The 24039-nt window shown below is 43.5% G+C and overlaps 1 protein-coding gene across 6 annotated transcripts in view; it reads right to left on the reverse strand.

Annotated features, from left to right (window-relative positions):
- Positions 1-3183: 3183 nt before the first annotated feature.
- FAM228B (family with sequence similarity 228 member B) overlaps positions 3184-24039 on the reverse strand; it is a 52485-nt gene continuing 31629 nt past the window's right edge. For 2 of the 6 annotated variants that reach the window (XM_059132500.1, XM_059132499.1), the window contains exons 6-10: positions 23893-23980; positions 23643-23799; positions 17545-17652; positions 15306-15468; positions 3184-3978 (exon numbers count right to left, since the gene is read on the reverse strand). In XM_059132500.1, the coding sequence (XP_058988483.1) occupies positions 3868-3978; positions 15306-15468; positions 17545-17652; positions 23643-23799; positions 23893-23980 (627 nt within the window). In that variant the 3' untranslated portion in view covers positions 3184-3867. Of the gene's footprint in view, positions 3979-6505; positions 6586-11501; positions 11766-15305; positions 15469-17544; positions 17653-23642; positions 23800-23892; positions 23981-24039 lie in introns of those variants that run through there. The other 4 variants (XM_059132502.1, XM_059132501.1, XM_059132503.1 and 1 more) reach the window with 4 other exon arrangements.

Raw genomic sequence — 24039 nt, forward strand, 5'->3', positions numbered from 1 at the left:
CATGATCTCAGGGTCCTGGGATTGAGGCCCACATCAGGCTCTCTGCTGAGTCAGGAGCCTGCTTCCCTCCGTCTCTGCCTGCTTCTGCCTACTTGTGATCTCTCTCTCTCTGTCAAATAAATAAATGAAAATAAAATAAAATAAAATAAAATGCAGACCAGAGCCCGCCTAGCTAAAACATGCCACATTCAGGCCTGGGACCAAACATGCCCACAACAGGCAAAGAGAGCCTCTGGAAATGACTAGCCTACAGCATAAAGTGGTCAAGACAAAAGAGCAGAGTATACACAGCACACGGTGGAGACACTTCTGGAGGTGCCAGGCCCTGGGGAACAGGAAACACTACACAGCAGGGCACCACAGACCTCTTCTTCACAAGACCATCACCCTCAAGAACAGGAGACGTAGCTGACTTTCCTCACATACAGAAATAAGCAGAGTCTTAGACAAAATAAGAAGACAGAGGAATTTGTCCCAAATAAAAGAACAGGACAAGGCTACAGCCAAAATCTAAGCATAAGTAACATGGCTGATGGAGAATTTAAAGCATGGATCATAAGGTACACTCTGGATCTGGGAAAACAATGGAGATATCTGTGAAACCATTAACACAGAGATAAGAAATAACATGGCAGAGATAAAGCACTCAATGAACACAATGAAACACACACTTGATAAAATGAATAGCAGGCTGGAAAAGCAGAGGAATGAATTACTGACCTGGAAGACAGAGTAATGGAAAGTAATCAAGCTGAACAAGTATAATGCTAAGTGAAGTAAGTCAGAGAAAGACAAATACCATAGGATTTCACTTACACGTGGAATTTAAGAAACAAATGAGCAATGTGGGGGAAAAGAGAAAGGGAGAGAGACAACCCAAGAAACGGACTCTTAACTATAGGGAACAAACTGATAGTTACTAGAGGGGAAGTGGGTTAGAAGATGGGCTAAATAGGTGATAGGGATTGAGGAGTGCACTTGTCAGGATGTGTACTGGGTGATTAAAATACTTATTAAAAAATAAAAATTCTGTGGGAAAAAAATCTTTGAAGTGGTTATCATAGGAAGAAAAATAGATAAAATCTACTATTAGTAACAACTACTAGAAAATTTGGTTAGTGCACTGGGATGAGATTTTACTTTTTTATTTTTAAGGATTTTATTTGTTTGTTTTTATGTGGGAGAGAGCACAAGAGCAGGATGAGGGGCAGAAGGAGAAGCAGGACCCCGCTGAGCAGGAAGTCCAAAGTGGGGCTCAATCCCCACCTCTGGGATCATGATGTCAGCCAAAGGCAGGGACCAGCTTTTGAAAGTGGGGTGCTAGGGACCATCAGTTAAGCATCTGCCTTCAGCTCAGGTCATGATCCCACGATGCTGGGATGGAGCCCCCCATCAGGCTCCATGCTCAGTGGGAGTCTGTTTCTCCCTTTCCCTCGACCCCACCCCCTTGCCTGTGCACACATGTATTTTCTAAGTTAATAAAATATATTTTTTTAATTAATTTTTAAAAAGTGGGGTGCTATCCTACAGCTATGAATGGATTTTCTTATCAATTCCTATATGTTGGGCTGTGGCTTAGTCATCAGATGTCTGCCTTCAGCTCAGGTCATGAGCCCAAGGTCCAGGGATGGAGCCCCACACCCAGCTCCCTGCTCAGCGGGAAGCCTGCTTCTCCCTCTCCCACTCCCCCTGCTTGTGCTCCCTCTCTCACTGTGTCTTCTATCAAATAAATAAATGAAATCTTTTTTATAAAATGGTATATCCTTTCCTAGAGGAAGATTAAAAAAAAAAAAAACTAAGCTAAATCAACACTCTTATAGTCAACTCCAGTCACTCTTGAGGTAGGCAATCACCGGACAATTACAAGTCTCTAAAAACAAAGCCAGTACAAGAAAATCAACTTTGAGGGTCCTACTACAGTGTGTACGTAGTAAGCTCTCTAAGTCCGTCTGAAGCATTCCACCTTATTTTACAAGGAGTAAGGACGCATGAATACTGTCAATCCACGTAGCAGAAGAAGAGTACATGTCATCTGTCTCCCTTCAGGACATTTCACTGAGCCGTGAGTGGCTTACTGGAGGGAGGGCCGCCCAGAGAGACGCGACATACTCTGTCAAGAAATGCGTCGCATCCCTGCATCGGCCCATACATACTTGCCGACGCTATCCTGTGCCACAACCCAGTGAGCTCCTGTCCTCAAGGATCTCTCAGTCTAGAATAGAAGGTCATACACAGTGACAATCTAGTCATGAACGGGATCAGCCCAGGACGCTTTAGGAGCACGAGGCAGCATCTCTGGGTGGCCTGGCGGTAAGAGCGCTCTTCAGAGCCACGCATACTTTGTTAATGAATTCTTTTTTTTTTTTTTTAAGATTTTATTTATTTATTTGTCAAAGAGGAAGAGAGGGAGAGACAGCACACAAGCAGGCAGAGAGGCAGGCAGAGGCAGAGAGAGAAGCAGACTCCCTGCTGAGCAAGGAGCCCCGATGCGGGACTCGATCCCAGGACACTGGGATCATGACCTGAGCTGAAGGCAGCGGTTTAACCCACTGAGCCACCCAGGCGTCCCATTGTTGATGACTTCTAATACCAGGTGGCTACTTTGGCTACACAGGAGTAAAAACTGGAAACTACATCTCAAAATTTTGTGAAATTTTAACTCTACATTGGTGAGTTTGAAACGTGAAGATTCATTACCAGCCCAACTACTGGTTCTCTGGGCAAACTTCCCGGCACCTTCCTTCCACAGAAAGGAGCTCTGCCTCTTGGGCCAGTGCCCCCTGCACCATGACACCTGCACACCCCACTGCACTTGCTGTCATGTCTCCCTCCTGGGCTTCCAGTTTGCTGAATGGAAGTAGAGGAACACATACATGTAAATTCCCCAGTAGGTGAAATTACTGTGGGTTCCTGTTCTAAAACTCAGAGGAAATGCTTCTGTCGATTTTTAAATGAATACAGAGTACTTACAAGACTTCGAAAATGACTAGGTTCTCCCCCAACCCCAGAGCTTCTAAGAATGAAAGAATTAATGAATGAATCTTACTTACCTTTGATAATTTGGGTCCTTTTTTGTCATGTAAAAAGTCCTGCATACTTTAGGATCACAAAGGTCTCCAAATACAATTTACTTTAGAAAAAAACAAAAATACACCTAAGAGCAAATCACTTCATACAGCGGTGTTTTGCAAGATTCAAAAATGCAAAATGCTTTATTCTACTTTCATATATACTTATAGATTCAAAGGGTAAGAAGGAACCTGAGAAGTAATTTAGACGGCACTGACAGCCGACCACCTTCTGAGAGAAGTAATCATCAAGCTTTAGTCTGACGTCCTCAACTAGCCTTAGCCTGAGAACTCCCTGCTCCATCAGGAAAGCACTTTGGTCCTTCTAACCACCGGTTTGTCCTCAGACTGAGCTGAAATCCGCCTTGTCACTGACCCGGGCAGATACTAGTTCTCTAGCGGGAGCAACGCAAAATTCATCTACCCATCACCCACATGCCAGCCTTTTAAATATTTAAAGGTCTCATTCCCTCTCCTGTCCTCTCTTCCTCGGGCTCAGTTACCCCGTACCCCTTCCCACTTTGCCTCCCTTGAAGTGTCATCAAGCCTCCACCCTCTTCTAAAGGTTCCGCAACTGGTGATGGTCCCCTCTATAGTGTGAATCCGGAGTGACAGGAGAGCAAGGGGGGACTTTGATGCTTCCCACTCCAAGTACCACCTCCCTTCATACAGCCTGAGAGTCCAGATGTTTTCTTAGAAGTCTGCTCCCACAGTCCACTCATACTGATTTTACAGTCATTTAAAACCATGCACACTGGGCGCCTGGGTGGCTCAGTGGGTTAAAGCCTCTGTCTTCGGCTCAGGTCATGATCCCAGGGTCCTGGGATCGAGTCCTGCATCGGGTTCTCTGCTCAGCGAGGAGCCTGCTTCCCCGCCTCTCTTCGCCTGCCTCTCTGCCGACTTGTGATCTCTGTCAAATAAATAAATAACATCTTTAAAAAACAAACAAACAAAAACCATGCACACTAATGGGCGCCTGGGTGGTTCAGTCGGTTGAGTGTCAGCCTTTGGCTCAGGTCATGATCTCAGGATCCTGGGATTGAGCCCTGAACCAGCGTCCCTGCTCAGCAGGAGGTCTGCTTCTTCTACTCGCTCAGCCTCTCCCAACTCCCTTACGTGCTTTTGCATGCTCTCAAATAAATAAATGCTGCTCTCTCAAATGAATAAAATCTTTAAAACAAAACAAAACCTCATATTTCAACACATGCTTTTTTTTTCTTTTAAGATTTTATTTATTTATTTGAGGGAAACCTGGATGGCTCAGTCGTTAAGCGTCTGCCTTTGGCTCAAGTCATGATCCTAGAGTCCTGGGATCGAGTCCCACATCAGGCTCCTTGCCCAGTGAGGAACCTGCTTCTCCCTCTGTCTGCTGCTCCCCATTTGTGTCCTCTCTTTCTCTCTCTGACAAATAAACAAAATCTTAAAAGAAAAAAGATTTTGTTTGTTTATTTGAGAGAGAGAGAGACAGAGCATGAGCTAGGTGAGGGGCAGAGGTACAGACTCCCCCACTAAGCTGTGAGCCCAACTCAGAGCTCAAGCCCAGGACCCTGAGATCATGATCTGAGCTAAAGGCAGATGCTTAATCAACTTTCTGGGCACAATTGTAATACTGTGCACTTTGGTTCTGACACTGAGCTCTGCCCCTTAGAGTGCTTAGGAAGAAGTATTTAATGGTCACATCCAGAAATTTTGCTCAGCAAATAAATACTCTGACATTCCAGGAAAACTACTCTAGATCTATAGTAAATGCCTAGAAATCTAGGCAGACCTAAATTCCAAAGGAGGATCCTGACCTCAAAGCTAAAACAGAAAAAAATCTTCAAAAGCAGCAGTCAAAATGTTATTGTTTTGTAGAGCCAAACTGAAGAACAGTGTATAGAAACCAGTGGTCCCTCCCAACTCAACAGCCATGAAGTCCCTTTCTCCCTTGCCCTCTTGCTACTCAAGAGATTGGAAAGCCACACATTCTCTTTCCTGGCCCTCCTTCTAGCTAGCTCTTGTGATGTGACCCAGTTATGGATAATGCGACCTAAGCGGAAATCTGCTAGGAGCTTCTGGGTACTCCTTCTGCTTCCAGATCAAAGGATCAGTTGTAAGAAAAGGGTATGCTGGCACCATTCCTTACCCCTTCTTCCTTCTTGAGCATAGATCTAACACCTGAAGCTGTGAGTAACCAAGTGTGCTTACAAATGTAAGAATGAGGGGTGCCTGGGTGGCTCAGTGGGTTAAGCCTCTGCCTTCAGCTCAGGTCATGATCTCAGGGTCCTGGGATTAAGCTCCACGTCAGGCTCTTTGCTCAATGGGGAGCCTGCTTCCCTCTCTCTCTCTCTCTCTCTTTGCCTGCTTTTCTGCCTACTTGTGATCTCTCTCTCTCTGACTCTCTCTGTCAAATAAATTAATTAATTAAATTAAATCTTCAAATGTAAGAATGATGAGGAAAAAACTGAAAATATTAAGGATAGCAGCAAAGAACTACAGGAAAAAACCGGGGTGACTAACATTGTTTTGCTGTCAGAAACCATCATAAGACCACCTAACCCTCAACTTCTTAGTTAAAAATAAATTTCCTTATGGTTTAGGCTACTGCTATTCTCTTTATATTTACCTAAAAACATTCCTGATAAATCTAGTCCCAAGTAAATATTTCTATTTCCTCCTTCTGAAACCCTAAGTTTAAAAATATAGTAGTATTATAATATAATAGTATTATAATTCCATGAATTCATCATAAATACAAAAATAACACTAGGACTGTTTGCATAACCAGTGAAAATGTTGGCTTGACTCCATAAATTATACTTTATTTTTAAAAAAACCCTTTTATTGGTATTCTGTAAAAAATATTCAAAATTCTCTTTCATTTTTTTCCAACTGTCGGTATGAAATTACTTTGTCTATAATTCTCTGAAAAGGCTGTGCAACATTTTTCAACCCATTTTTTATGTAACATCTCTTTTCTTCTTTGCTTAAAAATATGTATCTAATCTCTAATCAGAGGATACAAGGAAAACACATTATTAAGAAGTTTTCCACTTATTGAGGTGCCTGTGTGACTCAATGGGTTAAGCCTCTGCCTTTGGCTCAGGTCATGATCCCAGGGTCCTGGGATCGAGCCCCATATTGGGCTCTCTGCTCTGTGGGGAGCCTGCTTCCCCCATTCACTCTGCCTACTTGTGATCTCTGTCTGTCAAATAAATAAATAAAATCTTTAAAAAAGTTTTCCACTTACCATCATTTGAATAAAGGCAAAAAACACTTGCTCCCACTCCTAAGCCCTCAATATTTTCGGGTCGCAAGGTCCGAGCATGAGATAACAGAAGAACACAGTGAAGTTCAGGAAGAGAACATGAGAGCACAGGGCAGGAGGAACCCAGGGAAAGTTCTAAACTAGAAGTGTGTCTTCAGGTTACACCACAGCCAAACCATTCCTAACTCACCCAACTCCTGCTTCCTTCTAAGGATGTCAGAGCTTTCCCGTCACCCACGGCATGGCCCCAGGCTTCATCATCAGTAAAGTCTACAACAAAATTGGTAGAGTAAGAAGGGCACTAGACCTGCCCCAGCACCACTCTCTGAATCTACACAAGGAGACCAATCCCATCTACCTCTTTTGATGTGCAAGTGAGAATATATGTGAACTTCCTTTATAAATTACAAACATCAAAGGACCATTTTAACACCAAATTTCAATCGCTCTCATTAAAATTAAAACTTCTTTGGGGTGTGCGTGGGGCTCAGTGGGTTAAGCATCTAACTCTGGGTTTGGTCTCGGTTCCTGATTTCTTGGGTTGTGAGACTGAGCCCCTCCTGCAAGGACTCTGTGTGCTTCAAGATTCTCTCTCTCTAGAATAAACAGATCTTTCTTTAAGTTTATTGGGGTGTTTGTGTGGCTTAGTCGGTTAAGTGTTCAACTCTTGATTTCAGCTCAGGTCATGATCTTAGGGTCCTGAGATCCAGCCCAGCATCTGGCTCCACGCTCAATGCGGAGTCTGCTTGAGACTCTCTCCCTCTGCCTTTCGCCCCCACTCACACTCTCTCTCTCTCTCTCTCGCTCTCTCCAAAATAAACAAATCTTGGGGCACCTGGATAACAAGCGTCTGCCTTAGGGTTGTGATCCCTGAGTCTTGGGATTGAGCCCGACATTGGGTTCTCCGCTCAGTGGGGAGCCTGCTTCTCCTCTGCCTCTGCCTGCCACTCCCCCAGCTTGTGCGCGCTCCCCCCCCAAATAAATTTTTTTTAATTTTTTAAATAAATAAATAAATATTTTAAAAAATGTATCCCTCCTTCCCTTTGCCCCTCCCCCTCATACTCTCTTAAAAAAGAAAGGAAGGAAGGGAGGAGGGAGGAAGGAAGGAAGGGCAAGGAAAGGCGAAAGAAAGAAAAAATAAAAGAAAGAGAAAGAAAGAAAGTCCTTTACATTTATTAATTTCATAGTAACTCTCAGGACTGTTTGGTCATTACCCTTAAATACCATTTCGGGTGGTTTTACGTAGCCCCATTGTGATGTGGGAACATATGAGAAAGAGATTTCGTTGGAGTCAGAGAGAATTTCTATTCAATACCAGAACACAGAGGGGAAGCAGTTAGAACAATCTCTCAGATCCCTTACGGGCAGATCTAGGAATCCTGACCTCTGAGCGAGCCAGCAAGGAGCTGGGCAATCTCAGATAAACAAATCAGAGGAGGCTCCTTCTCCCAGCAGAACGAGTCTCTGTGACACAGTAACATCCTCTTGGCCACGCACCACTCTTGTTTACCTGGACACTTAGAATCCACAGCCTGTAGCCAACTCTCACCTTGGCAACGTAATTTCCTCTAAATAATATTGCACGGACAGCTTCATCAATGTCTTCTCTAGCTAATGCCTAAAATTATAGAATTGAGTATTCGGATGTAAATCCTGAAGAAACCAACGAGAATCACAAAACCCACTGTATTTTACCAATAGTTTTACTGTGTATCTACTGCCTGTTACCTCAAAGACTATTTTATAACTTTTTATTAAGGCAACTTTCAAACATGATTCTCTGTGAACCCATCACCCAGGTTCAATAATTATCAACTCAGGAAGTCAATCTTACTTCATCTATATCCCTGCTCACTCTCCCCGGCCTCCCTACCCAGATTAACTGAAACAAATCTCTTACACGTCATACCATTAAATCATATTTTTGAAGTACTGAGAAAGCTTACTAATTAAAGGGATCCTCTATAAAATGAATCCTCTTTTCAGGCATTCATTGGGTATGTTTTAAAGGGCCCTTGAAGTTTCTGACTTCTGCTGGTTCTCTTTATAAGTCAAAACCTCTTTTTAAGTAAAAAAAGAGCCAGTTAGTGGCAGCTCCTGGCCTAGGACCAAGATGATCTTACATCTAGAGACTTGCTGCTTCCATTATGAGTTTGGGTAAAACTGATGCACTTAAACCTCACCTTAGGGTTTTTCATTTGGATCACTATGAACTGGTTTTCCAGCTTTTATGTTTATAGGACTAAGTAGGAACAAATGGGAAGGCAATAAAAGTCCAGTATCTGGAAGAGAAATGCTATGCCTAAAAGAATTAGTGTAAAAAGATCCAGGTTCTTAAAACTATATTATTCGATCTTTGGTTCTGCCACAGTGAATGCATCAAAATAAACTAACCCCCAAATTCAAATAACAAATCTGTGAATAGGAGAGACCTCGAAAAGGAGAGTTGTAGGTTTTTGGTTTTTTTTTTTTAAGATTTTATTTATTTATTTGACAGAGAGATCACAAGTAGAGAGAGAGGCAGGCAGAGAGAGAGAGGGAAGCAGGCTCCCTGCTGAGCAGAGAGCCCAATGCGGGCCTTGATCCCAGGACCCTGAGATCATGACCTGAGCCAAAGGCAGCGGCTTAACCCACTGAGCCACCCAGGCGCCCAAGAGTTGTAGTTTTATCCATACATTTAACAGTTACAAATGAAATCTAAAATAATATTCAGATAGCTATTTGGGTCTTCAAAATAAAGCTCTCTAAGTAACATAAGCAGAATCTTGCTTTAAAGCCTTCTTATTCTAAGACAGCAATTAAGGGGAGCCTGGTTGGCTCAGTCAGTAAAACAACTGCCTATGGTTCAGGTCATGATCCCAGGGTCCTGGGATTGAGCCCTGCCTCGGGCTCCCAGCTCTGTGGGAAGTCTGCCTCTCTCTCCCCGACTCTCCCTGCTTGTGTTCCCTCTCTAGCTGCCTGTTAAATAAATAAAATCTTAAAAAAAAAAAAAAAAAAAAAAAAGACGGCAATTGAAAAATCATGTAAAATAATTAAATATTTTCCCCTGATGTTATAAACTTAAATCAATCTATTTGAAGTAGAAACATCTATTTTGACAAATGTCTTGGAAAACCACATTTTTTAGCCATCCTATTAATATTAGTAATAAATGTTATAAATACTATTGATCACGTGTCCAAATTTTGAACCACCCTTTTAAAGGAAATAAACAGTTGTTGCTTTCAATAATTACTTCGTCATTTTGCCAGAAAACACAAGGAAGGTTAATGATTTCTGGCAGCATTTGTGAGACCCACAGTTTTCTGTGTGCACACACACCAATGCTAAAGGTCTCACCGCTCTTAACTGCTACCATGGCAAAAGAAAGGAAGCATCCACAAGCTTTTCTTTACAGTGAGACAAATTATAGGGTTGTATAAAATAATGAAACTTGATGAGGAAATCATTGCTTTAGGGCTCCTGAGTTGCTCAGTAGGTTAAGCCTCTGCCTTCAGCTCAGGTCATGATCTCAGGGTCCTGGGATCGAGCCCCACATCAGGCTCTCTGCTCAGTGGGGAGCCTGCTTCCCTCTCTCTCTCTCTCTCTGCCTGCCTCTCTGCCTACTTGTGATCTTTGTCTCTCAAATAAATAAATAAATAAATAAATTTTTTTTAAAAAAAAAACAATCATTGCTTTACCATACCCTTAAGTATCAGAATTCCCTGGGGCATGCAGCCACAGCTGGCCAGCCAACTGAACCACACTCTTGGCCACATTTGATCCTGGATCATTCATTCCCACTCACAGAAATTCTTCTCTTCCAGGAGCTGTTCTAGTTCTGGAGACTAGAGCCATGACTACAGACAAAATAGTTCTCAAGGGATTTATGTCCCATCACCCAAATGACTTACATCCCAGAACACCACATTCCTATACCTCCATGAGAGCAACTGACTGTCTCCGGCCATTCTTTCAATTTTTCCGTCCTGTAATGTCCACCATAGGTAGGCACTTTCTTGGAAGCCATGGATAATAGGATCCCTGAGCGAAGAGAGAGTAATCGAAGAGACTTCGCAAGACAGAAAGCAGTTTGAGTTCTGAGTAAAACAAAACAGAAATCCATGGCGCCCTAGAGCCTGTTTCCAAAGGGGTGATTATGCCTCCCCCACATGTGGCTGCCGGGTCCTCCTGGCTGGCAGGCCTGGGCCAACACCCACCCGTCACCGTGGAGGACCCCCACCCTCACCCCCGCTCCCGGACCACCACCTCCAGGACCTAGAGCCTCCCCACAGGCTTTTTCCCCCTCGGTGGAGTGCCTGGCCGGCTAACCCACCAACCCACCTCCAGCAGGTGACCAGCGACGGAGAGGATTAAGGGAGGGAAAAGGGAACGTCCTTTTCAAACCAGACTAAAGCACTGGGCTGAAACCGGAGCCCACTTCCCTGGAAGCCCCTGTCCCAGCAAGGGCCACTCAAGTGTGGGGGAGGTCAGGGAGGAAGAGGGCGCGCGCACATGGGGCCTTCAACGGCCCAATCCAACGCTACCGTATATTTTATTTCAAATTAGTTGACGTCCTATAAATTCATACTACAGAGAATATACAGTTTTCCTATATGAACTAGAGCTACGACTAGGAGAGGGATGACTTTTAGTGTCCCCTTTGCCTAAGGAAAATCCTGCCATCTTCCCCTGACTAGGGATCACACTCAACATGAGCCAAAGGGTGACACACAGAGTCAGAATCAGCAAGTGGGTCATCATCCTCAAAATGAATTCTTAAATTTTCTGAAGTCCGTTAGGAAAAGCTGGGGAAGGGCGCCTGAGTGACTCAGTCGGTTACGGGTCTGCCTTCAGCTCAGGTCATGGTCCCTGGGTCCCGGGGCCCCCTGCTCCAGTGGGAGCCTGCTTCTCTGTCTGTCCCCTGCTCCTGCTAATAAACAAATAAATAAAATGAAAGAAAGGGGGAAAGAGAGAGAAAGAAAGAAGAAAGAAAGATAAAAAGAAAGAAAGAGAGGGAGGGAAAGGAAGAGAGGAAGGAAGAAAGGAGAGAGAGAGAGGAGGAGAGGAAGGGAGAAGAGGGGAGGGGAGGGGAGGGGAGGGGAGGGGAGGAAAACAGGCGAGAATGTGAGGCAGTGGTTTTAAGGGTGCCTGACAGAACCTACCTTGATTCAGGAAAGATCAAGTGAAGTGAGACAGGCACTCAGTAAGGTAGCTATCCTTATTTTTATTGGATCTTTCAGGCAATATTTAACATCTACAGAAAATACATTGGCAATAACCATCAATACATGGTATTGTGATTCCTTAACTACCAGACAGATGCTGAACTCAGAAGGGAAGTGGCTGAGCGCCTTCCTGGGTCCTCACCATGAGTGAGTCCCGCCGGCGGATGACTCCCTCCGGAGCAGCCTTCTTTCGTGCCCCTCACCGATCAAGGATCAGGGTGTACACTCCTTGGTCGCTAAAACCTTTTAAAGGTGACAAAAAAGAAGAGTCACGTGTGATACAGGAATGGGGAGCCTACCAGAGCAGAAAGAGTTCCTCAGCCCGGCAGAGCTGAGCCCCCCGGGAAGCCTTGTCCTTCCAGAGCTGAGGGACTCCTCTCTCAGGCAAAGACCCACCGAAACCCACCTCAGCCTCTCCTCACTCTCTCTGGATTCAAAACACGCAGAGATTTGGGGACAAGCCAACCCTATTATGGAGTGGAGGGGTAGATCACTGATGTGTGACAGGAGTTAAGAGACCCCCGCCATGGTCCTGCTTTCAGACTGTCAGGATGTCTGGAGTACCCATTTACACTAGGATTATGGTGATTTAGAACATACTACCTCCCTTTCTTCCCTTTTTTCAAACCTCTGAATCTTGGTCTTCTCCCTTCACTGTCAATCGACAGATGACCTTCTCACTTGAGTAATGAAGTGAACAGAAATAAACAATGCTCCTTCACAAAATTCCCCAAGCGACACCCATGTACTCTCCCTCTATTTGGGTCCAGAATCCCCCCTCTTTACAAGTAAAAGGGGGTAAGGAGGATAGGGGAATGCATGTGGCGGGGGGACTGTTGTAACTAGAAAAGTCAGAGAAGGCTTCTCTGAGGAGATATTTGTGCTGAGGTCACCCAGGTCTGGGTGAACTGAGGAAGTGAGACACGGAGAAATCTCGAGAACGAATGTTCCTGGTAGAAGGAAGGACAGAAGCAAAAGTCTGAGATGGGAGCCAAGTTGGTAAGTTCAGAAAACAAAAAAAGGGGGCGCCTGGGTGGCTCAGTGGGTTAAAGTCTCTGCCTTTGGCTCAGGTCATGATCCCGGGGTCCTGGGATCGAGCCCCACATCGGGCTCTCTGCTTGGTGGGGAGCCTGCCTCCCCCTCTCTCTCTGCCTGCCTCTCTGCCTACTTGTGATTTCTGTCTGTTCAATAAATAATAAAATCTTTAAAAAAAAAAAAAAAAGAAGAAGAAGAAGAAGAAGAAGACAAAAAAAGGCTGGTGAGGCCGGCACAGCAAATGTGGAGGGAAGACAGGAGCTGAGGTTGGAGCGGAGGCAGGGCCCCATGGTCCGGGGACTTAGAGACCACAGTAGGGAATTAGGATAAGTTCCAAAGTGTGAAAGGAAGCCATTCACAGGTTTTGAGTAGGGGAGAAATCGGATCTAACATTTTTTATTTTTTTTTAAAGATTTTATTTATTAATTTGACAGAGAGAAATCACAAGTAGACGGAGAGGCAGCCAGAGAGAGAGAGAGAGAGATAGGGAAGCAGGCTCCCCGCTGAGCAGAAAGCCCGATGCGGGACTCGATCCCAGGACCCTGAGATCATGACCTGAGCCGAAGGCAGCGGCTTAACCCACTGAGCCACCCAGGCGCCCCCGGATCTAACATTTTTTAAAGAACACAGCTTCTGCATGGGGAACGGATGATACAGGGGCAACTGCAGAAGGAGGAAGACCAGGTAGGAACACGACGGCCTGAACCGGGGAGAATAGTGAGAAACCGAAAAGTTACTAAGTCAACAGAGCCGACACCTGCTAGACAGGGAAGTGAGGAAAAAGCAAGAAATCAAACATGACTCCTAGATTTTTGTCCTGAGGGATCCTGGTTGGATTATAATCTGTTTTCCTGTATGAGGGGAAATCTGGAGGCAAAGGAGGTTTTGGCAATCAGAGGGACACAGATACAAAGTAAAAAGAATAATCCTTTTGGGGGCTGGTTAAAGTCAAGATACTCACAACCACTGTAACATGGATTTGTACAGTATAAGCACAGTAAAAAGTATAAAGCAACTTGGGTTTCTTCCCTGCTGTTCATTTCAAACCTGTTCTGTTGATGTACTTCCCTACCCTACCTCCCCTGTTTTATTTTCCTCCTTGTACTTATTACTACCTCACATCTATCATATTTATTGTCTGTCCCTCCTCCTTCAAAATGTAAGCTCCTCAAAATCAGAGATTTACCTCTTATGTTTACCATTATGCCTCTCAAATAACCCCTGGGTCAGAGTAGGTGCTTGTTAAAATTTTGAGGAAGAGGGGAACCTGGGTGGCTCAGTCCGTTGAGTCTGCCTTTGGCTCAGGTCATGATTCCAAGGTCCTGGGATCCAGCCCCACGTGTGGGGGGGTCCCTGCTCAGCAGGGGAGTCTGCTTCTCCCTCTCCCCATCCTCCTGCTCATGCTCTCCCTCACGTTCTCAAATAAATAAGTAAAATCTTTAAAACAAATATTTTTAAAGATTTTACTTGAGAGAGAGAGATAGCAAGAGAGAGCATGCAGGAGTGTTGGGGAAGAGGAGAGAGAGAGGGAGAAGCAGGCTCTCCCCACCGAGCAGGGAGCCTGATGGGGTTTGATTCCAGGACCCTGCGATCATGACCTGAGCAGAAGGCAGACACGTAACTGACTGAGCCACCCAGGAGCCCAAAATCTTAAAACAATTTTTTGAGGAAGAAAGCAAGCAAGCACATAGGAGGATACTAAAACATTACAGTAAAAGGAGTTAAACTACAAAATAAGGTTTTAATAAAACTCCCATGAGTAAGAAAAAAAATGAGTTTCCTGGGGCACCTGGGTGGCTCAGTGGGTTAAAGCCTCTGCCTTTGGCTCAGGTCATGATCCCAGGGTCCTGGGATCGAGCCCCACATCAGGCTCTCTCCTCTACAGGGAGCCTGCTTCCTTCTCTCTCTCTCTCTCTCTCTCTCTCTGCCTACTTGTGATCTCTGTCAAATAAATAAAATCTTTTTTTTAAAAAAATTAGTTTTCTGACACTTTGGAATAGGGAAATGGAGAGACCAAAAAGAAGGCAGGAAGAGTGTGTATCTGGACTAACGCACCATTCCCATATTGATCTCTAACTGGAAGATGGGAAGGGTGTGCTGTGACTTTTCCTCCAAATCCACTCCTGAAAGAGGATCTACCCCAGGGCACTGGGACACACAAGGGTGTAGAGAAGAGAAATGAAGGGGAAAAGTGGCACGTAGACCTGGAAGCAGTAAATTAAGTGAGACCAGTCACATGGCCACCAAGTTTAACTGTAGTTATCGTAGGATGAGAAAACTGTGCTCTGTGAACACCTGTATTTCCATACATTTTACATTTTTTAATTTGGGGGGCTTTACTTCCTAAATTTTACTACACTGCATTTAATACATGGTGCTTTTGAAAATTTTCTGCCTGTCTTGGTTGAATTAAGGGGAACAAAATTTGGGGTCTGGCTTGGGTGTGCTAAGTGGTAAATGGTAGGGATGACAGAGACGGCAGAGAGACAGGAGAACAGTTAACATTCCTAAAAGGGAGGTAGGAAAACCTGGAAGTCCACCCACCAAAGGGCATGTCCACTGTGTAATAACTCCCAGGGCAACTCTCTCCAGTCCCTCTGAATAAAGGAAGCTGCTTCTGTTTCTTCTACTCTCTCCCTCGCCTTGTTTGGGGTAAAGAGGGTGCAGTCCACTGCCTTCTCTCTTCCTGAAAGCCTGTCCTACAGAGAAGCTCCCAGCTGCCCAGATTTTGGTATCAGCAATGTCTACCTTGTGCATGGCAAAAAGGACTCTCCCAGCCCTCACGGTGTCCTGGTCCCCTTCCTGCTGAGGGTCAAGGAAGTGGCCTACAGAGTTGGCCTCTTTGAGACTTGGATTTCTTCTCTCATGAAAAGATGGAGATTCTTTTTCCAGAAAGGATGATCCTTTATTTCTGTAGGAAGGAACCAGAAAGAGAAGTATTCTCTTAAGTAACAACTCACCTGTAGCATTAAAAAAAAATTGGGGGGGCGCCTGGGTGGCTCAGTGGGTTGAGCCTCTGCCTTCAGCTCAGGTCATGATCCCAGGGTCCTGGGATCAAGCCCCACATCGGGCTCTCTGCTCAGCAGGGGGCCTGCTTCCCTTCCTCTCTCTCTGTGATCTCTTCCCTTCCTCTCTCCTACTGTGATCTCTCTGTCAAATAAATAAATAAAATCTTTAAAAAAAAAAAAAAAGCAGCCAATTATTAAACCACCCCTCTAGGACACTGAGAAGCCCACAGCATCCACCTCCATCTCAACAGTCATCTGTTTCTACAATTAGTCATTAATCATTTTTTCTGCTGTCCATGGCAGCATCAATCATCTCTAAAAAGCCCTCTGGCTTTGGCCACACTCCATTTATCCATCAAATTCTGAGCCTACTCAGAAAAAGGAAAGTGTACTGCAACTTACTTTGGGGCTTTTTAGGAACAGAGAATTGTACATCATATAAGCTCATTTTTCTTCTGCTTTGCTTGGTTTTTAAAATAATTTTTAATATTTTCTATTACGATCAACAGCTTTACTGAGGTGTAATTTACACACCACACAATTCACCCATTTTAAATATAGAAATCAATGATTACTAGTGTATTTAGAGCTGTCCAACCAACACCATGATCTAATTTTAGAAAGTCTAAAAACCTCAAGCTCATTTACAATCACTGTCCATCCCCAACCCTAGGCCTAGCCCAACAACAGTCTACTTCCTGTCTCTATAGATCTGCCTTCCTGGACATAGGATTATACAGTATGTGGTCTTTTGTGGCTGTCCTCTTTCACAGAGAATAGTTTTAGCTTCAACCATTTCATAACATGTATCACTACTTCTCTTCCTTTTAATCACCAAATAATACTCCAGGTAGAGATATGGCACATTTTTTTTTACCCACTCACCAGCTGATGAATATCTAGGTTGTTTCCACTTTTTGGCGATTGTGACTAATACCGCCATGATCACTCACAGTCAGGTCATGATCACTTATGTGGACGTATGTTTCCACTTTTCCTGGGTAGGAGTTGAATCGCTGGGTCACATGGCCATTTAATGTTTCACATTTTGAAAAACTGCCCAACCCTTTTCCATAGTTGCTGCACCACTTTACATTCCCTGCACCAACAGCTGCGGGATCTCATTAGTTTTAATCAGCTAGTTAAACAGATGATGTAACTATACAGAGAAATCTCTTCCTTGAATTCCATAACTAGGCAATTGAGAGGATCCCTGTGTCACAAGTAGTACTTACTACCACTCTCCTCGCAATATTGCTTCATTCTCGGTGTACCTGCTATCCACCAAAACTAGTCAAAAATTCCATTTTTCTGCTCCAATTCCAATTTTTAAAAATCTCCTAAACTTTGAGTTGTTAACAGTCTGTCTTCTGTCCCTGTCTGTTATTTCTGAATGTGTTAGCAATTTGTTCTTTAAAACCAGAGTTGAGTCATATGATCTCCTTGATATGAGGAAGTGGTGATGCAACATGGGGGCTTAAGTGGGTAGAAGAAGAATCAATGAAACAAGATGGAATTGGGAGGGACACAAACCATAAGTGACTCTTAATCTCACAAAACAAACTGAGGGTTGCTGGGGGGAGGGGTGTTGGGAGAAGGGGCTGGTATTATGGACATTGGGGAGGGTATGTGCTTTGGTGAGTGCTGTGAAGTGTGTAAACCTGGTGATTCACAGACCTGTACCCCTGGGGATAAAAATATATGTTTATTAAAAAAAATAAAAATAAAAGAGCAACTGAAAAAAAAATTAAGATTAAAAAAAAAAAAAACAGAGTTGAGGAGCGCCTGGGTGGCTCCGTAGGTTAAAGCCTCTGTCACCACCTCATCCCAACACAGAGGCAGGAGGGGCCCAATGTCATGCCACAGGAGCGTGGTGTATGCCTCAGCACCACTCCAGCAACTTAAAAGGATGGCAGGGGATGGAAACACAGCCAAGCATCTTTAATGAAAAAAGCAAAGCTATGGAAAAACAGACTCACTTGGAAATAACTGCTTTTTCTTCTTGCTGAGCCTCCACAGGATGAGGAACTCTTGTCAAGGGTTTCATATCAAAGCTACAATCGTTAAAATTCATTTTCACTTTTAACCTTTAATAAGATAACATGGTGTGAGGATGTTTTTGAAAACAAAACTATCTTATATTTATACAGAAATTATTGTTATATATTGACTGCTATGTATATTGTCCAAAAGACCATTATTTCAAACTAGTGTACATTCTTGAGTATTTAAGCGCTACTGAAACTGACACCCCTGAGTGGTTCAGTCGGTTAAGCATCTGACTCTTGGTTTCAGCTCAAGTCATGATCTAGGCGTCCTGAGACCCAGCCCTTTATCTGGTTCCCCACTCAGTGGGGAGTCTGCTTCCCCTCTCTTTCACCCTCTGCCGCTCTCCCTGCTCCTGTACTCTCTCTCTAGAATAAATAAATCTTAAAAAAAAAAAAAAGATTTTTCTCTTCCTCTCCATTTGTCTCTCCCCCTCTCTCCCTCTAAAAAATAAAAATAAAAAGACATAAGGTCTAATATATGTCTAATTTGAGCCCAGAAGCAGAATGGAACAAATAAAGAAAAAGCAATCAAGAGATCATTGCTGTGAATTTTCAAGACTGATGAAAAATGAACACAGAGATCCAAGAAGCACAATATATACCAACAGATTAAATAAAAAGACATCTATACCTAGACACCTCTAGTAGAATACTTAGTGCAGAATACTAAGACTGGGGCACCTGAATGGCTCAGTCAGTTAAGGGTCTGCCTTTGGCTTTGGTCATGATCCCGGTCCTGGGCTTGAGCTCCGTGTTGGGCTCCCTGCTCAGTGCGGAGCCTGCTTCTTCCTCTGCCCCTCCCCCTGCTCATGCTCTCTCTCTCGCTCACGCTAATAAAATCTTTAAGAAAATAAAATAAAAATTTTAAAAAGAACCTTAAAGATTTTATAAGCAGCCATGGAGAAAGGATGAAAATCAGAATAACAGCAGACCTCTCATAAACAACAGAAACCAAAAACAAGAAGCATATGTTTAAAGCGTTAAGAGAAAATAAATACCAACCTAGAATTTTGTACTCAGCAAATTATCTTTAAAGAACAAGAATAAAGGGGACCCTGGGTGGCTCAGTCATTAAGCGTCTGCCTTCAGCTCGGGTCACGATCCCAGTCTGGGATCAAGCCCTGCACGGGGCTCCCTGCTCAGTGGGAAGCCTGCCGCGCTCTCTCTCTCTCTCTGTCAAATAAATAAATAAAATCTTAAAGAAAAAAAAAAAAAAAAGACCACAGACCAACTAAAATGATTGCCAGCAGCCACCAGTAACTAGGAAAGAGGCAAGGAGGAGCCTCCCCTAGAGCCTTCATAGAGGGAATGGCACTGCTGACTTCTTGATTTTATACTTCCCACCCCCGGAACTGAAGAAAATACCCAGTTTGTGGTACTTTATTACAACTGCCTTAGGAAACTAATATGTAAGATAGTACTTCTCAAAACTGACTTCCTCTCGTGGCACCTGGGTGGCTCAGTCATTAAGCAGCTGCCTTCAGCTCAGGTCATGATCTCAGGGATCTCAGGGTCCTGCAATTTAGTCCCATGTCATGGGGAGCCTGCTTCCCCCTCTCTCTCTGCCTGCTGCTTCCCCTACTTGTCCTCGCTCTCTCTGTCAAATGAATAAATAATATCTTAAAAAAAAAAAAAACTGATTTCCTCTCTTTTCACTGGCCCTCCAAATCTGGCCACCAGAATCTAAAATTCCTTTGTTTTACCACATCAGTCTCTTCATTTCATTGTTTTTGTCACTATCCTGAGACCTTTATCAAAACAACATAGATCCTTATAAAAACTTCAATGTTCTCCAGCTTCCAGTCCAATCTTATCTGTAATCTGTCATATACAGCATATGCCAGAATAAAGTTCCCAGCATTTCATGCTCTCCTCAACTACCCTCAATGACTCCCCATTCATGATAAAATCCCAATTTTTAAGCTGGCATTAAAGGCTTTTCACAAAATCTCTCCAAAGTAGTTTCACAGACTCAACCAATGACTAGTCAACCACTTAGTCATTTCACACACAACTACACAGTTGCAAACTATATGATAAGTGAAAAGTACATGTGTGTCAAGTGATGGGACAAAAGAGAGACTGGACCATATTGACCAGTATAAGGAGGTGGATTGGACATATTTTACTTCAAGATTATTTTTTTAGGGACGCCTGGGTGGCTCAGTTGGTTAAGCAGCTGCCTTCGGCTCAGGTTATGATCCCAGCGTCCTGGGATCGAGTCCCACATCGGGCTCCTTGCTCCGCAGGGAGCCTGCTTCTCCCTCTGACTCTGCCTTCCACTCTGTCTGCCTGTGCTCGATCTCGCTCGCTTTCTCTCTGACAAATAAATAATTAAAATCTTTAAAAAAAAAAAAAAGATTTAAAAAGATTATTTTTTTAGATTTATGTAAAAATCTCTACACCCAACGTGGGGCTCCAACTGACAACCTTGAGATCAAGAGCCACACACTCTACCAACTGAGCCAGCCAGGTGCCCCAACTGGGAATATTTGATAGAGGAAGGGTTAAAGTGGCATTTAATAGTCTTGGAAACAGTGTTTTCCTCAGAAAAGACTGGGCATAAAGCAGAAGACCACTGAAAGGATGTGACAAGGATGCTCAGGAAGAGACCAAGAGCTTCAGGTAAAAACCCAGGGAAACCATCCATTTCCCTGGATTCTTTCCTACTACAAAGCAAAAGCCTAAAGCTGCTGGGAAGAGGGAAGTAAATTCTCCCCCCACACACACACAGCCCCCACAAGACAATGAGCAAAGATACGCTGCTTCTGGAAGAAAAGTACAGGCAAAACCTGTCTGCTTATGGAGAAGTAAGAGGGGTACACCTAGGACCAAGGCAAGGATCCAGTGCTACTAGGATAAGGATGGAAGTAAAAATCCTCTGTCCCACAGGAAGAGACAAGTAACCACTTTAGGGGGCGCCTACGTGGCTCAGTGGGTTAAAGCCTCTGCCTTTGGCTGGGATCCAGCTCCACATTACAGGGAGCCTACTTCCTCCTCTCTCTCTGCCTGCTTCTCTGCCTGTAAGGGCCTATTCAGCCAGAGCAGCCCCACCCTGGCAGAACTGCCATTCTGTTGTAAAACTTAAATTGATTTTGCCCACCCCCCCCCCCACCCTGCCAGGGGAACTTACTTAAAAGCAAGTCCGGGAAACCAGTCCCAGGTAACAAAGTCCAAGTACGAGGGTGGGTCAGGCCAGGAGGAGGTATTCAATCAGTGGGGGGCCCATACTGTCTCCTAGCTACCAAGAAATATGGGCCCCCACCCTCTGGGAGCCTTTTGGCACCAATTCTGAACTAGGTGATAGGCTGGTTCAAATGTCTACTAGGGTAAATTGTAATTCAATTGGTCACCTAGCATCACTGTGGAGTTTCTTGTGTGTGTTACAATCTCATTGGCCACCTGTGTGTGGCCAGGCCCAACCACATGGCCTTTGCTCTATAAAAGTTAGTCTGGAAAGCAGGGAGGGGTTACCCTCTCTGTAGGGGTGGCCCCAGGCCGGTCTGTTAGATGGTCAGTTTGATTCCTGATGCTTGGCGCGAAATAAAGCTTTGCTTGACTTTCGCTTTGTATCAGTCTCGCTCCTTTAATCAAGGACCCATTATTGGGGTACCCAATTTTGGGGGGGACCCAACATGCCTACTTGTGATCTCCGTCTGTCAAATAAATAAATAAAATCTTTAAAAAAAAAAAAAAAAAGAAAGAAAGAAAGAAAGAAACCACTTTAGGTCCAGAATCCTATACCTATACCAAGCAGAGATTGATACTATTGGAACAGGGGCAGGAAACTCACACAAGACTTTGGCTGCCACAAGGAGAAGGGAAAGGAACTCCAAGAACATGCTATTCCTGAGGCCCAAGGATATAGAGCATGCCTTAAACTGTGGCAGGATAAGGAAAACAGAAAAAAATTCCTCTGCTCCCACTATGAGCCTAGCAATAACAGGCAACAGCAGTATACTTCTGGGAATGAAGCAAAAACATGAGAGAGACTCCCCCCACACCTCCCCCACACAACTCTGTGAAGCAGGCTTATAGAAATAGCCAAAAACTGATAGGGGAGTAGAAATGCTTGAGAAAACCCTTCTGGCAAGCCAGCCCCTACCCTAAGTACAAGGTAACAGCAGCCCAACATTAAAGGCATTTGAAGCCTCCAATGCACTAAAAGTAACAATAGCAACAGTAATACCTAAACCCAGCTGAACTTCTGACTAGATGAACCCAATTCTCCACACTAATGCTTGACAGAAGCAAAGGCATATCTGTTTCTAGATATATTTGGTCTATACTATTCTACCTCTATTTCCTGGTATTTAATAAAAAATGACAAGACATGGAAGAAAAAAGGCCAGACAAAAGAACCTCAAATATCTAGCATTTAATAAAAAATTATAAGACACAGGGTGGGGGGGGCAAGACAAAAAATAATCCATTGTCAAGAGTGAAAATAATCAATAGAACCACATTCAGAAATGACCCTAGCATGGGAACTATCAGAGAATTTAAAATAACTATGACTAATATGTTAAAGAATCTAATGGAAAAGTGAACCTGTATAAACAAGAGAGTATCAAAAGAAATGAAAACTATGTGAAAAAATCAAATGGAAATGCTAGAAATAAAAATTACACCAGAGACAAAGAATTCCACTGATGGACTGATCAAAAGATGGGACACAGGGGCGCCTGGGTGGTGCCTTCAGCACAGGTCATGATCTCAGGGTCCTGGGATGGAGCCCTGTGTTGGGCTCCTTGCTCAGTAGGAACCTGCTTCTCCCTCTCCTCTCTGATCTCATGCTCTCTGTCACTATTTCTGTATCTGGCTCTCTCTCTCTCTCTCTCTCTCTCAAAATAAATAAAATCTTTTAAAAAAAAGAGAGATGGAACATAGCTGAGGAAAGGCTCAGAGAACCAAAAGATAGGTTAGTAGAAACTGTCCAACTGAAATATAAGCAGAAAAAAAAAATTTTTTAACAGAAAAGAACAAAATAAGAGCTACAGAGCTATGAGACAATATCAGATGGTCTAACATATATATATTGGAGTCTCAGGGGCACCTTCAAGGCTCACTCAGTCAGGTGTCTGCCTTCGGCTTGGTCATGATCCCAAGGTCCTAAGATGGAGTCCCACACTGGGCTCCTTGCTCAGCAGGGAGCCTGTTTCACCCTTTCCTTCTGCCCCACGCCCCAACCAGTGCTCTTTCTCTTGTGTGGTCTCTCTCAAATAAAAATCTTTTTAAGGGGTGCCTGGGAGGCTCAGTGAGTTAAAGCCTCTGCCTACAGCTCAGGTCATGATTTCAGGTTCCTGGGATCAAGCCCTGTATTGGGCTCTCTGCTCAGTAGGGAGGCTGCAACCCTCTCTCTCTGCCTGCTGCTCTGCCTGCTTGTGGTCTCTTTCTGTCAAATAAATAAATAAAAATCTTTAAAAAAATTTTTTTTAAATCTTTAAAAAAACATAATAGGGACACCTGGCTGGGATCAAGCCCCACATCGGGCTTCCTGCTCAGCAGGGAATCTGCTTCTGCCTCTCCCTTTGCCTACTGCTCTCCCTACTTGTGCTCGCTCTCTTTGTCAAATAAATAAAATCTTTAAAATAATAATAATAATAATAATAATAATAATTGGAGTCTCAGAAAGAAAAGAAAAACAAAGAATGGGGCATAAGAAATAATTGAAGTGATAATGGCCTCATATTTTCCAAAAATAAAAAAAGAAAGATGTCAAACAACAGATACAAGAATCTCTGAGAACCCTAAGCAGGATAAACAGAAAGAAAGGGGACACATACGCACACACACACACACACACACACACTCAGACACATCACAATCTAGCTATTGAAAAGCAAGGAGAAAATCTTGAAAGTGCCCAAGAAAAAAAGAAACATCAAAAATAGGAATAAAGAATTACAGATTTCTCATTGAAGAATGAAATTTTTTAAAAATCAGAATTATGACAAAATTTATACCACTGTCTTAAGAACAGCTTCAAATTCCAAAGGTTCTATAATTTCTATAATATTAACCATTACCTGCTCCTTTTACAAAATTCACTTTCTATGTAAGTTGTAGGCAGCTTAAGCCACTCATTTGGAGTCATAAAGTGCCTTGAATTAGAAATTCTTGGGAATCTGGAATGCAGTTTGGCCTTTTCAATCTCTTTAAATTCTTTCATTGTATATATTTTGCCTGCAGGAAGATTAGTAACCTAAATTAGTACAATTAAATGCAACTCCCATTGCTCTTGGTTGTAAAATCATGTAACAATTAGGCACTAAGTACCAGTCTCACACTGAAGAAGAGTTCTTTTTTCATCATCTTTGTCATATTGTGCCTTTTTCAAAGGATCACGAAATGGTGGAATGGTAACCTATAAGAAAAACATGTCTTTTGAGGACAGGGTGGCAGGTCTCTTTCAGTCTAAACTAA

The sequence above is a fragment of the Mustela lutreola genome, chromosome 9 (genome assembly GCF_030435805.1).
Source record: "Mustela lutreola isolate mMusLut2 chromosome 9, mMusLut2.pri, whole genome shotgun sequence".
NCBI lineage: Eukaryota > Metazoa > Chordata > Mammalia > Carnivora > Mustelidae > Mustela > Mustela lutreola.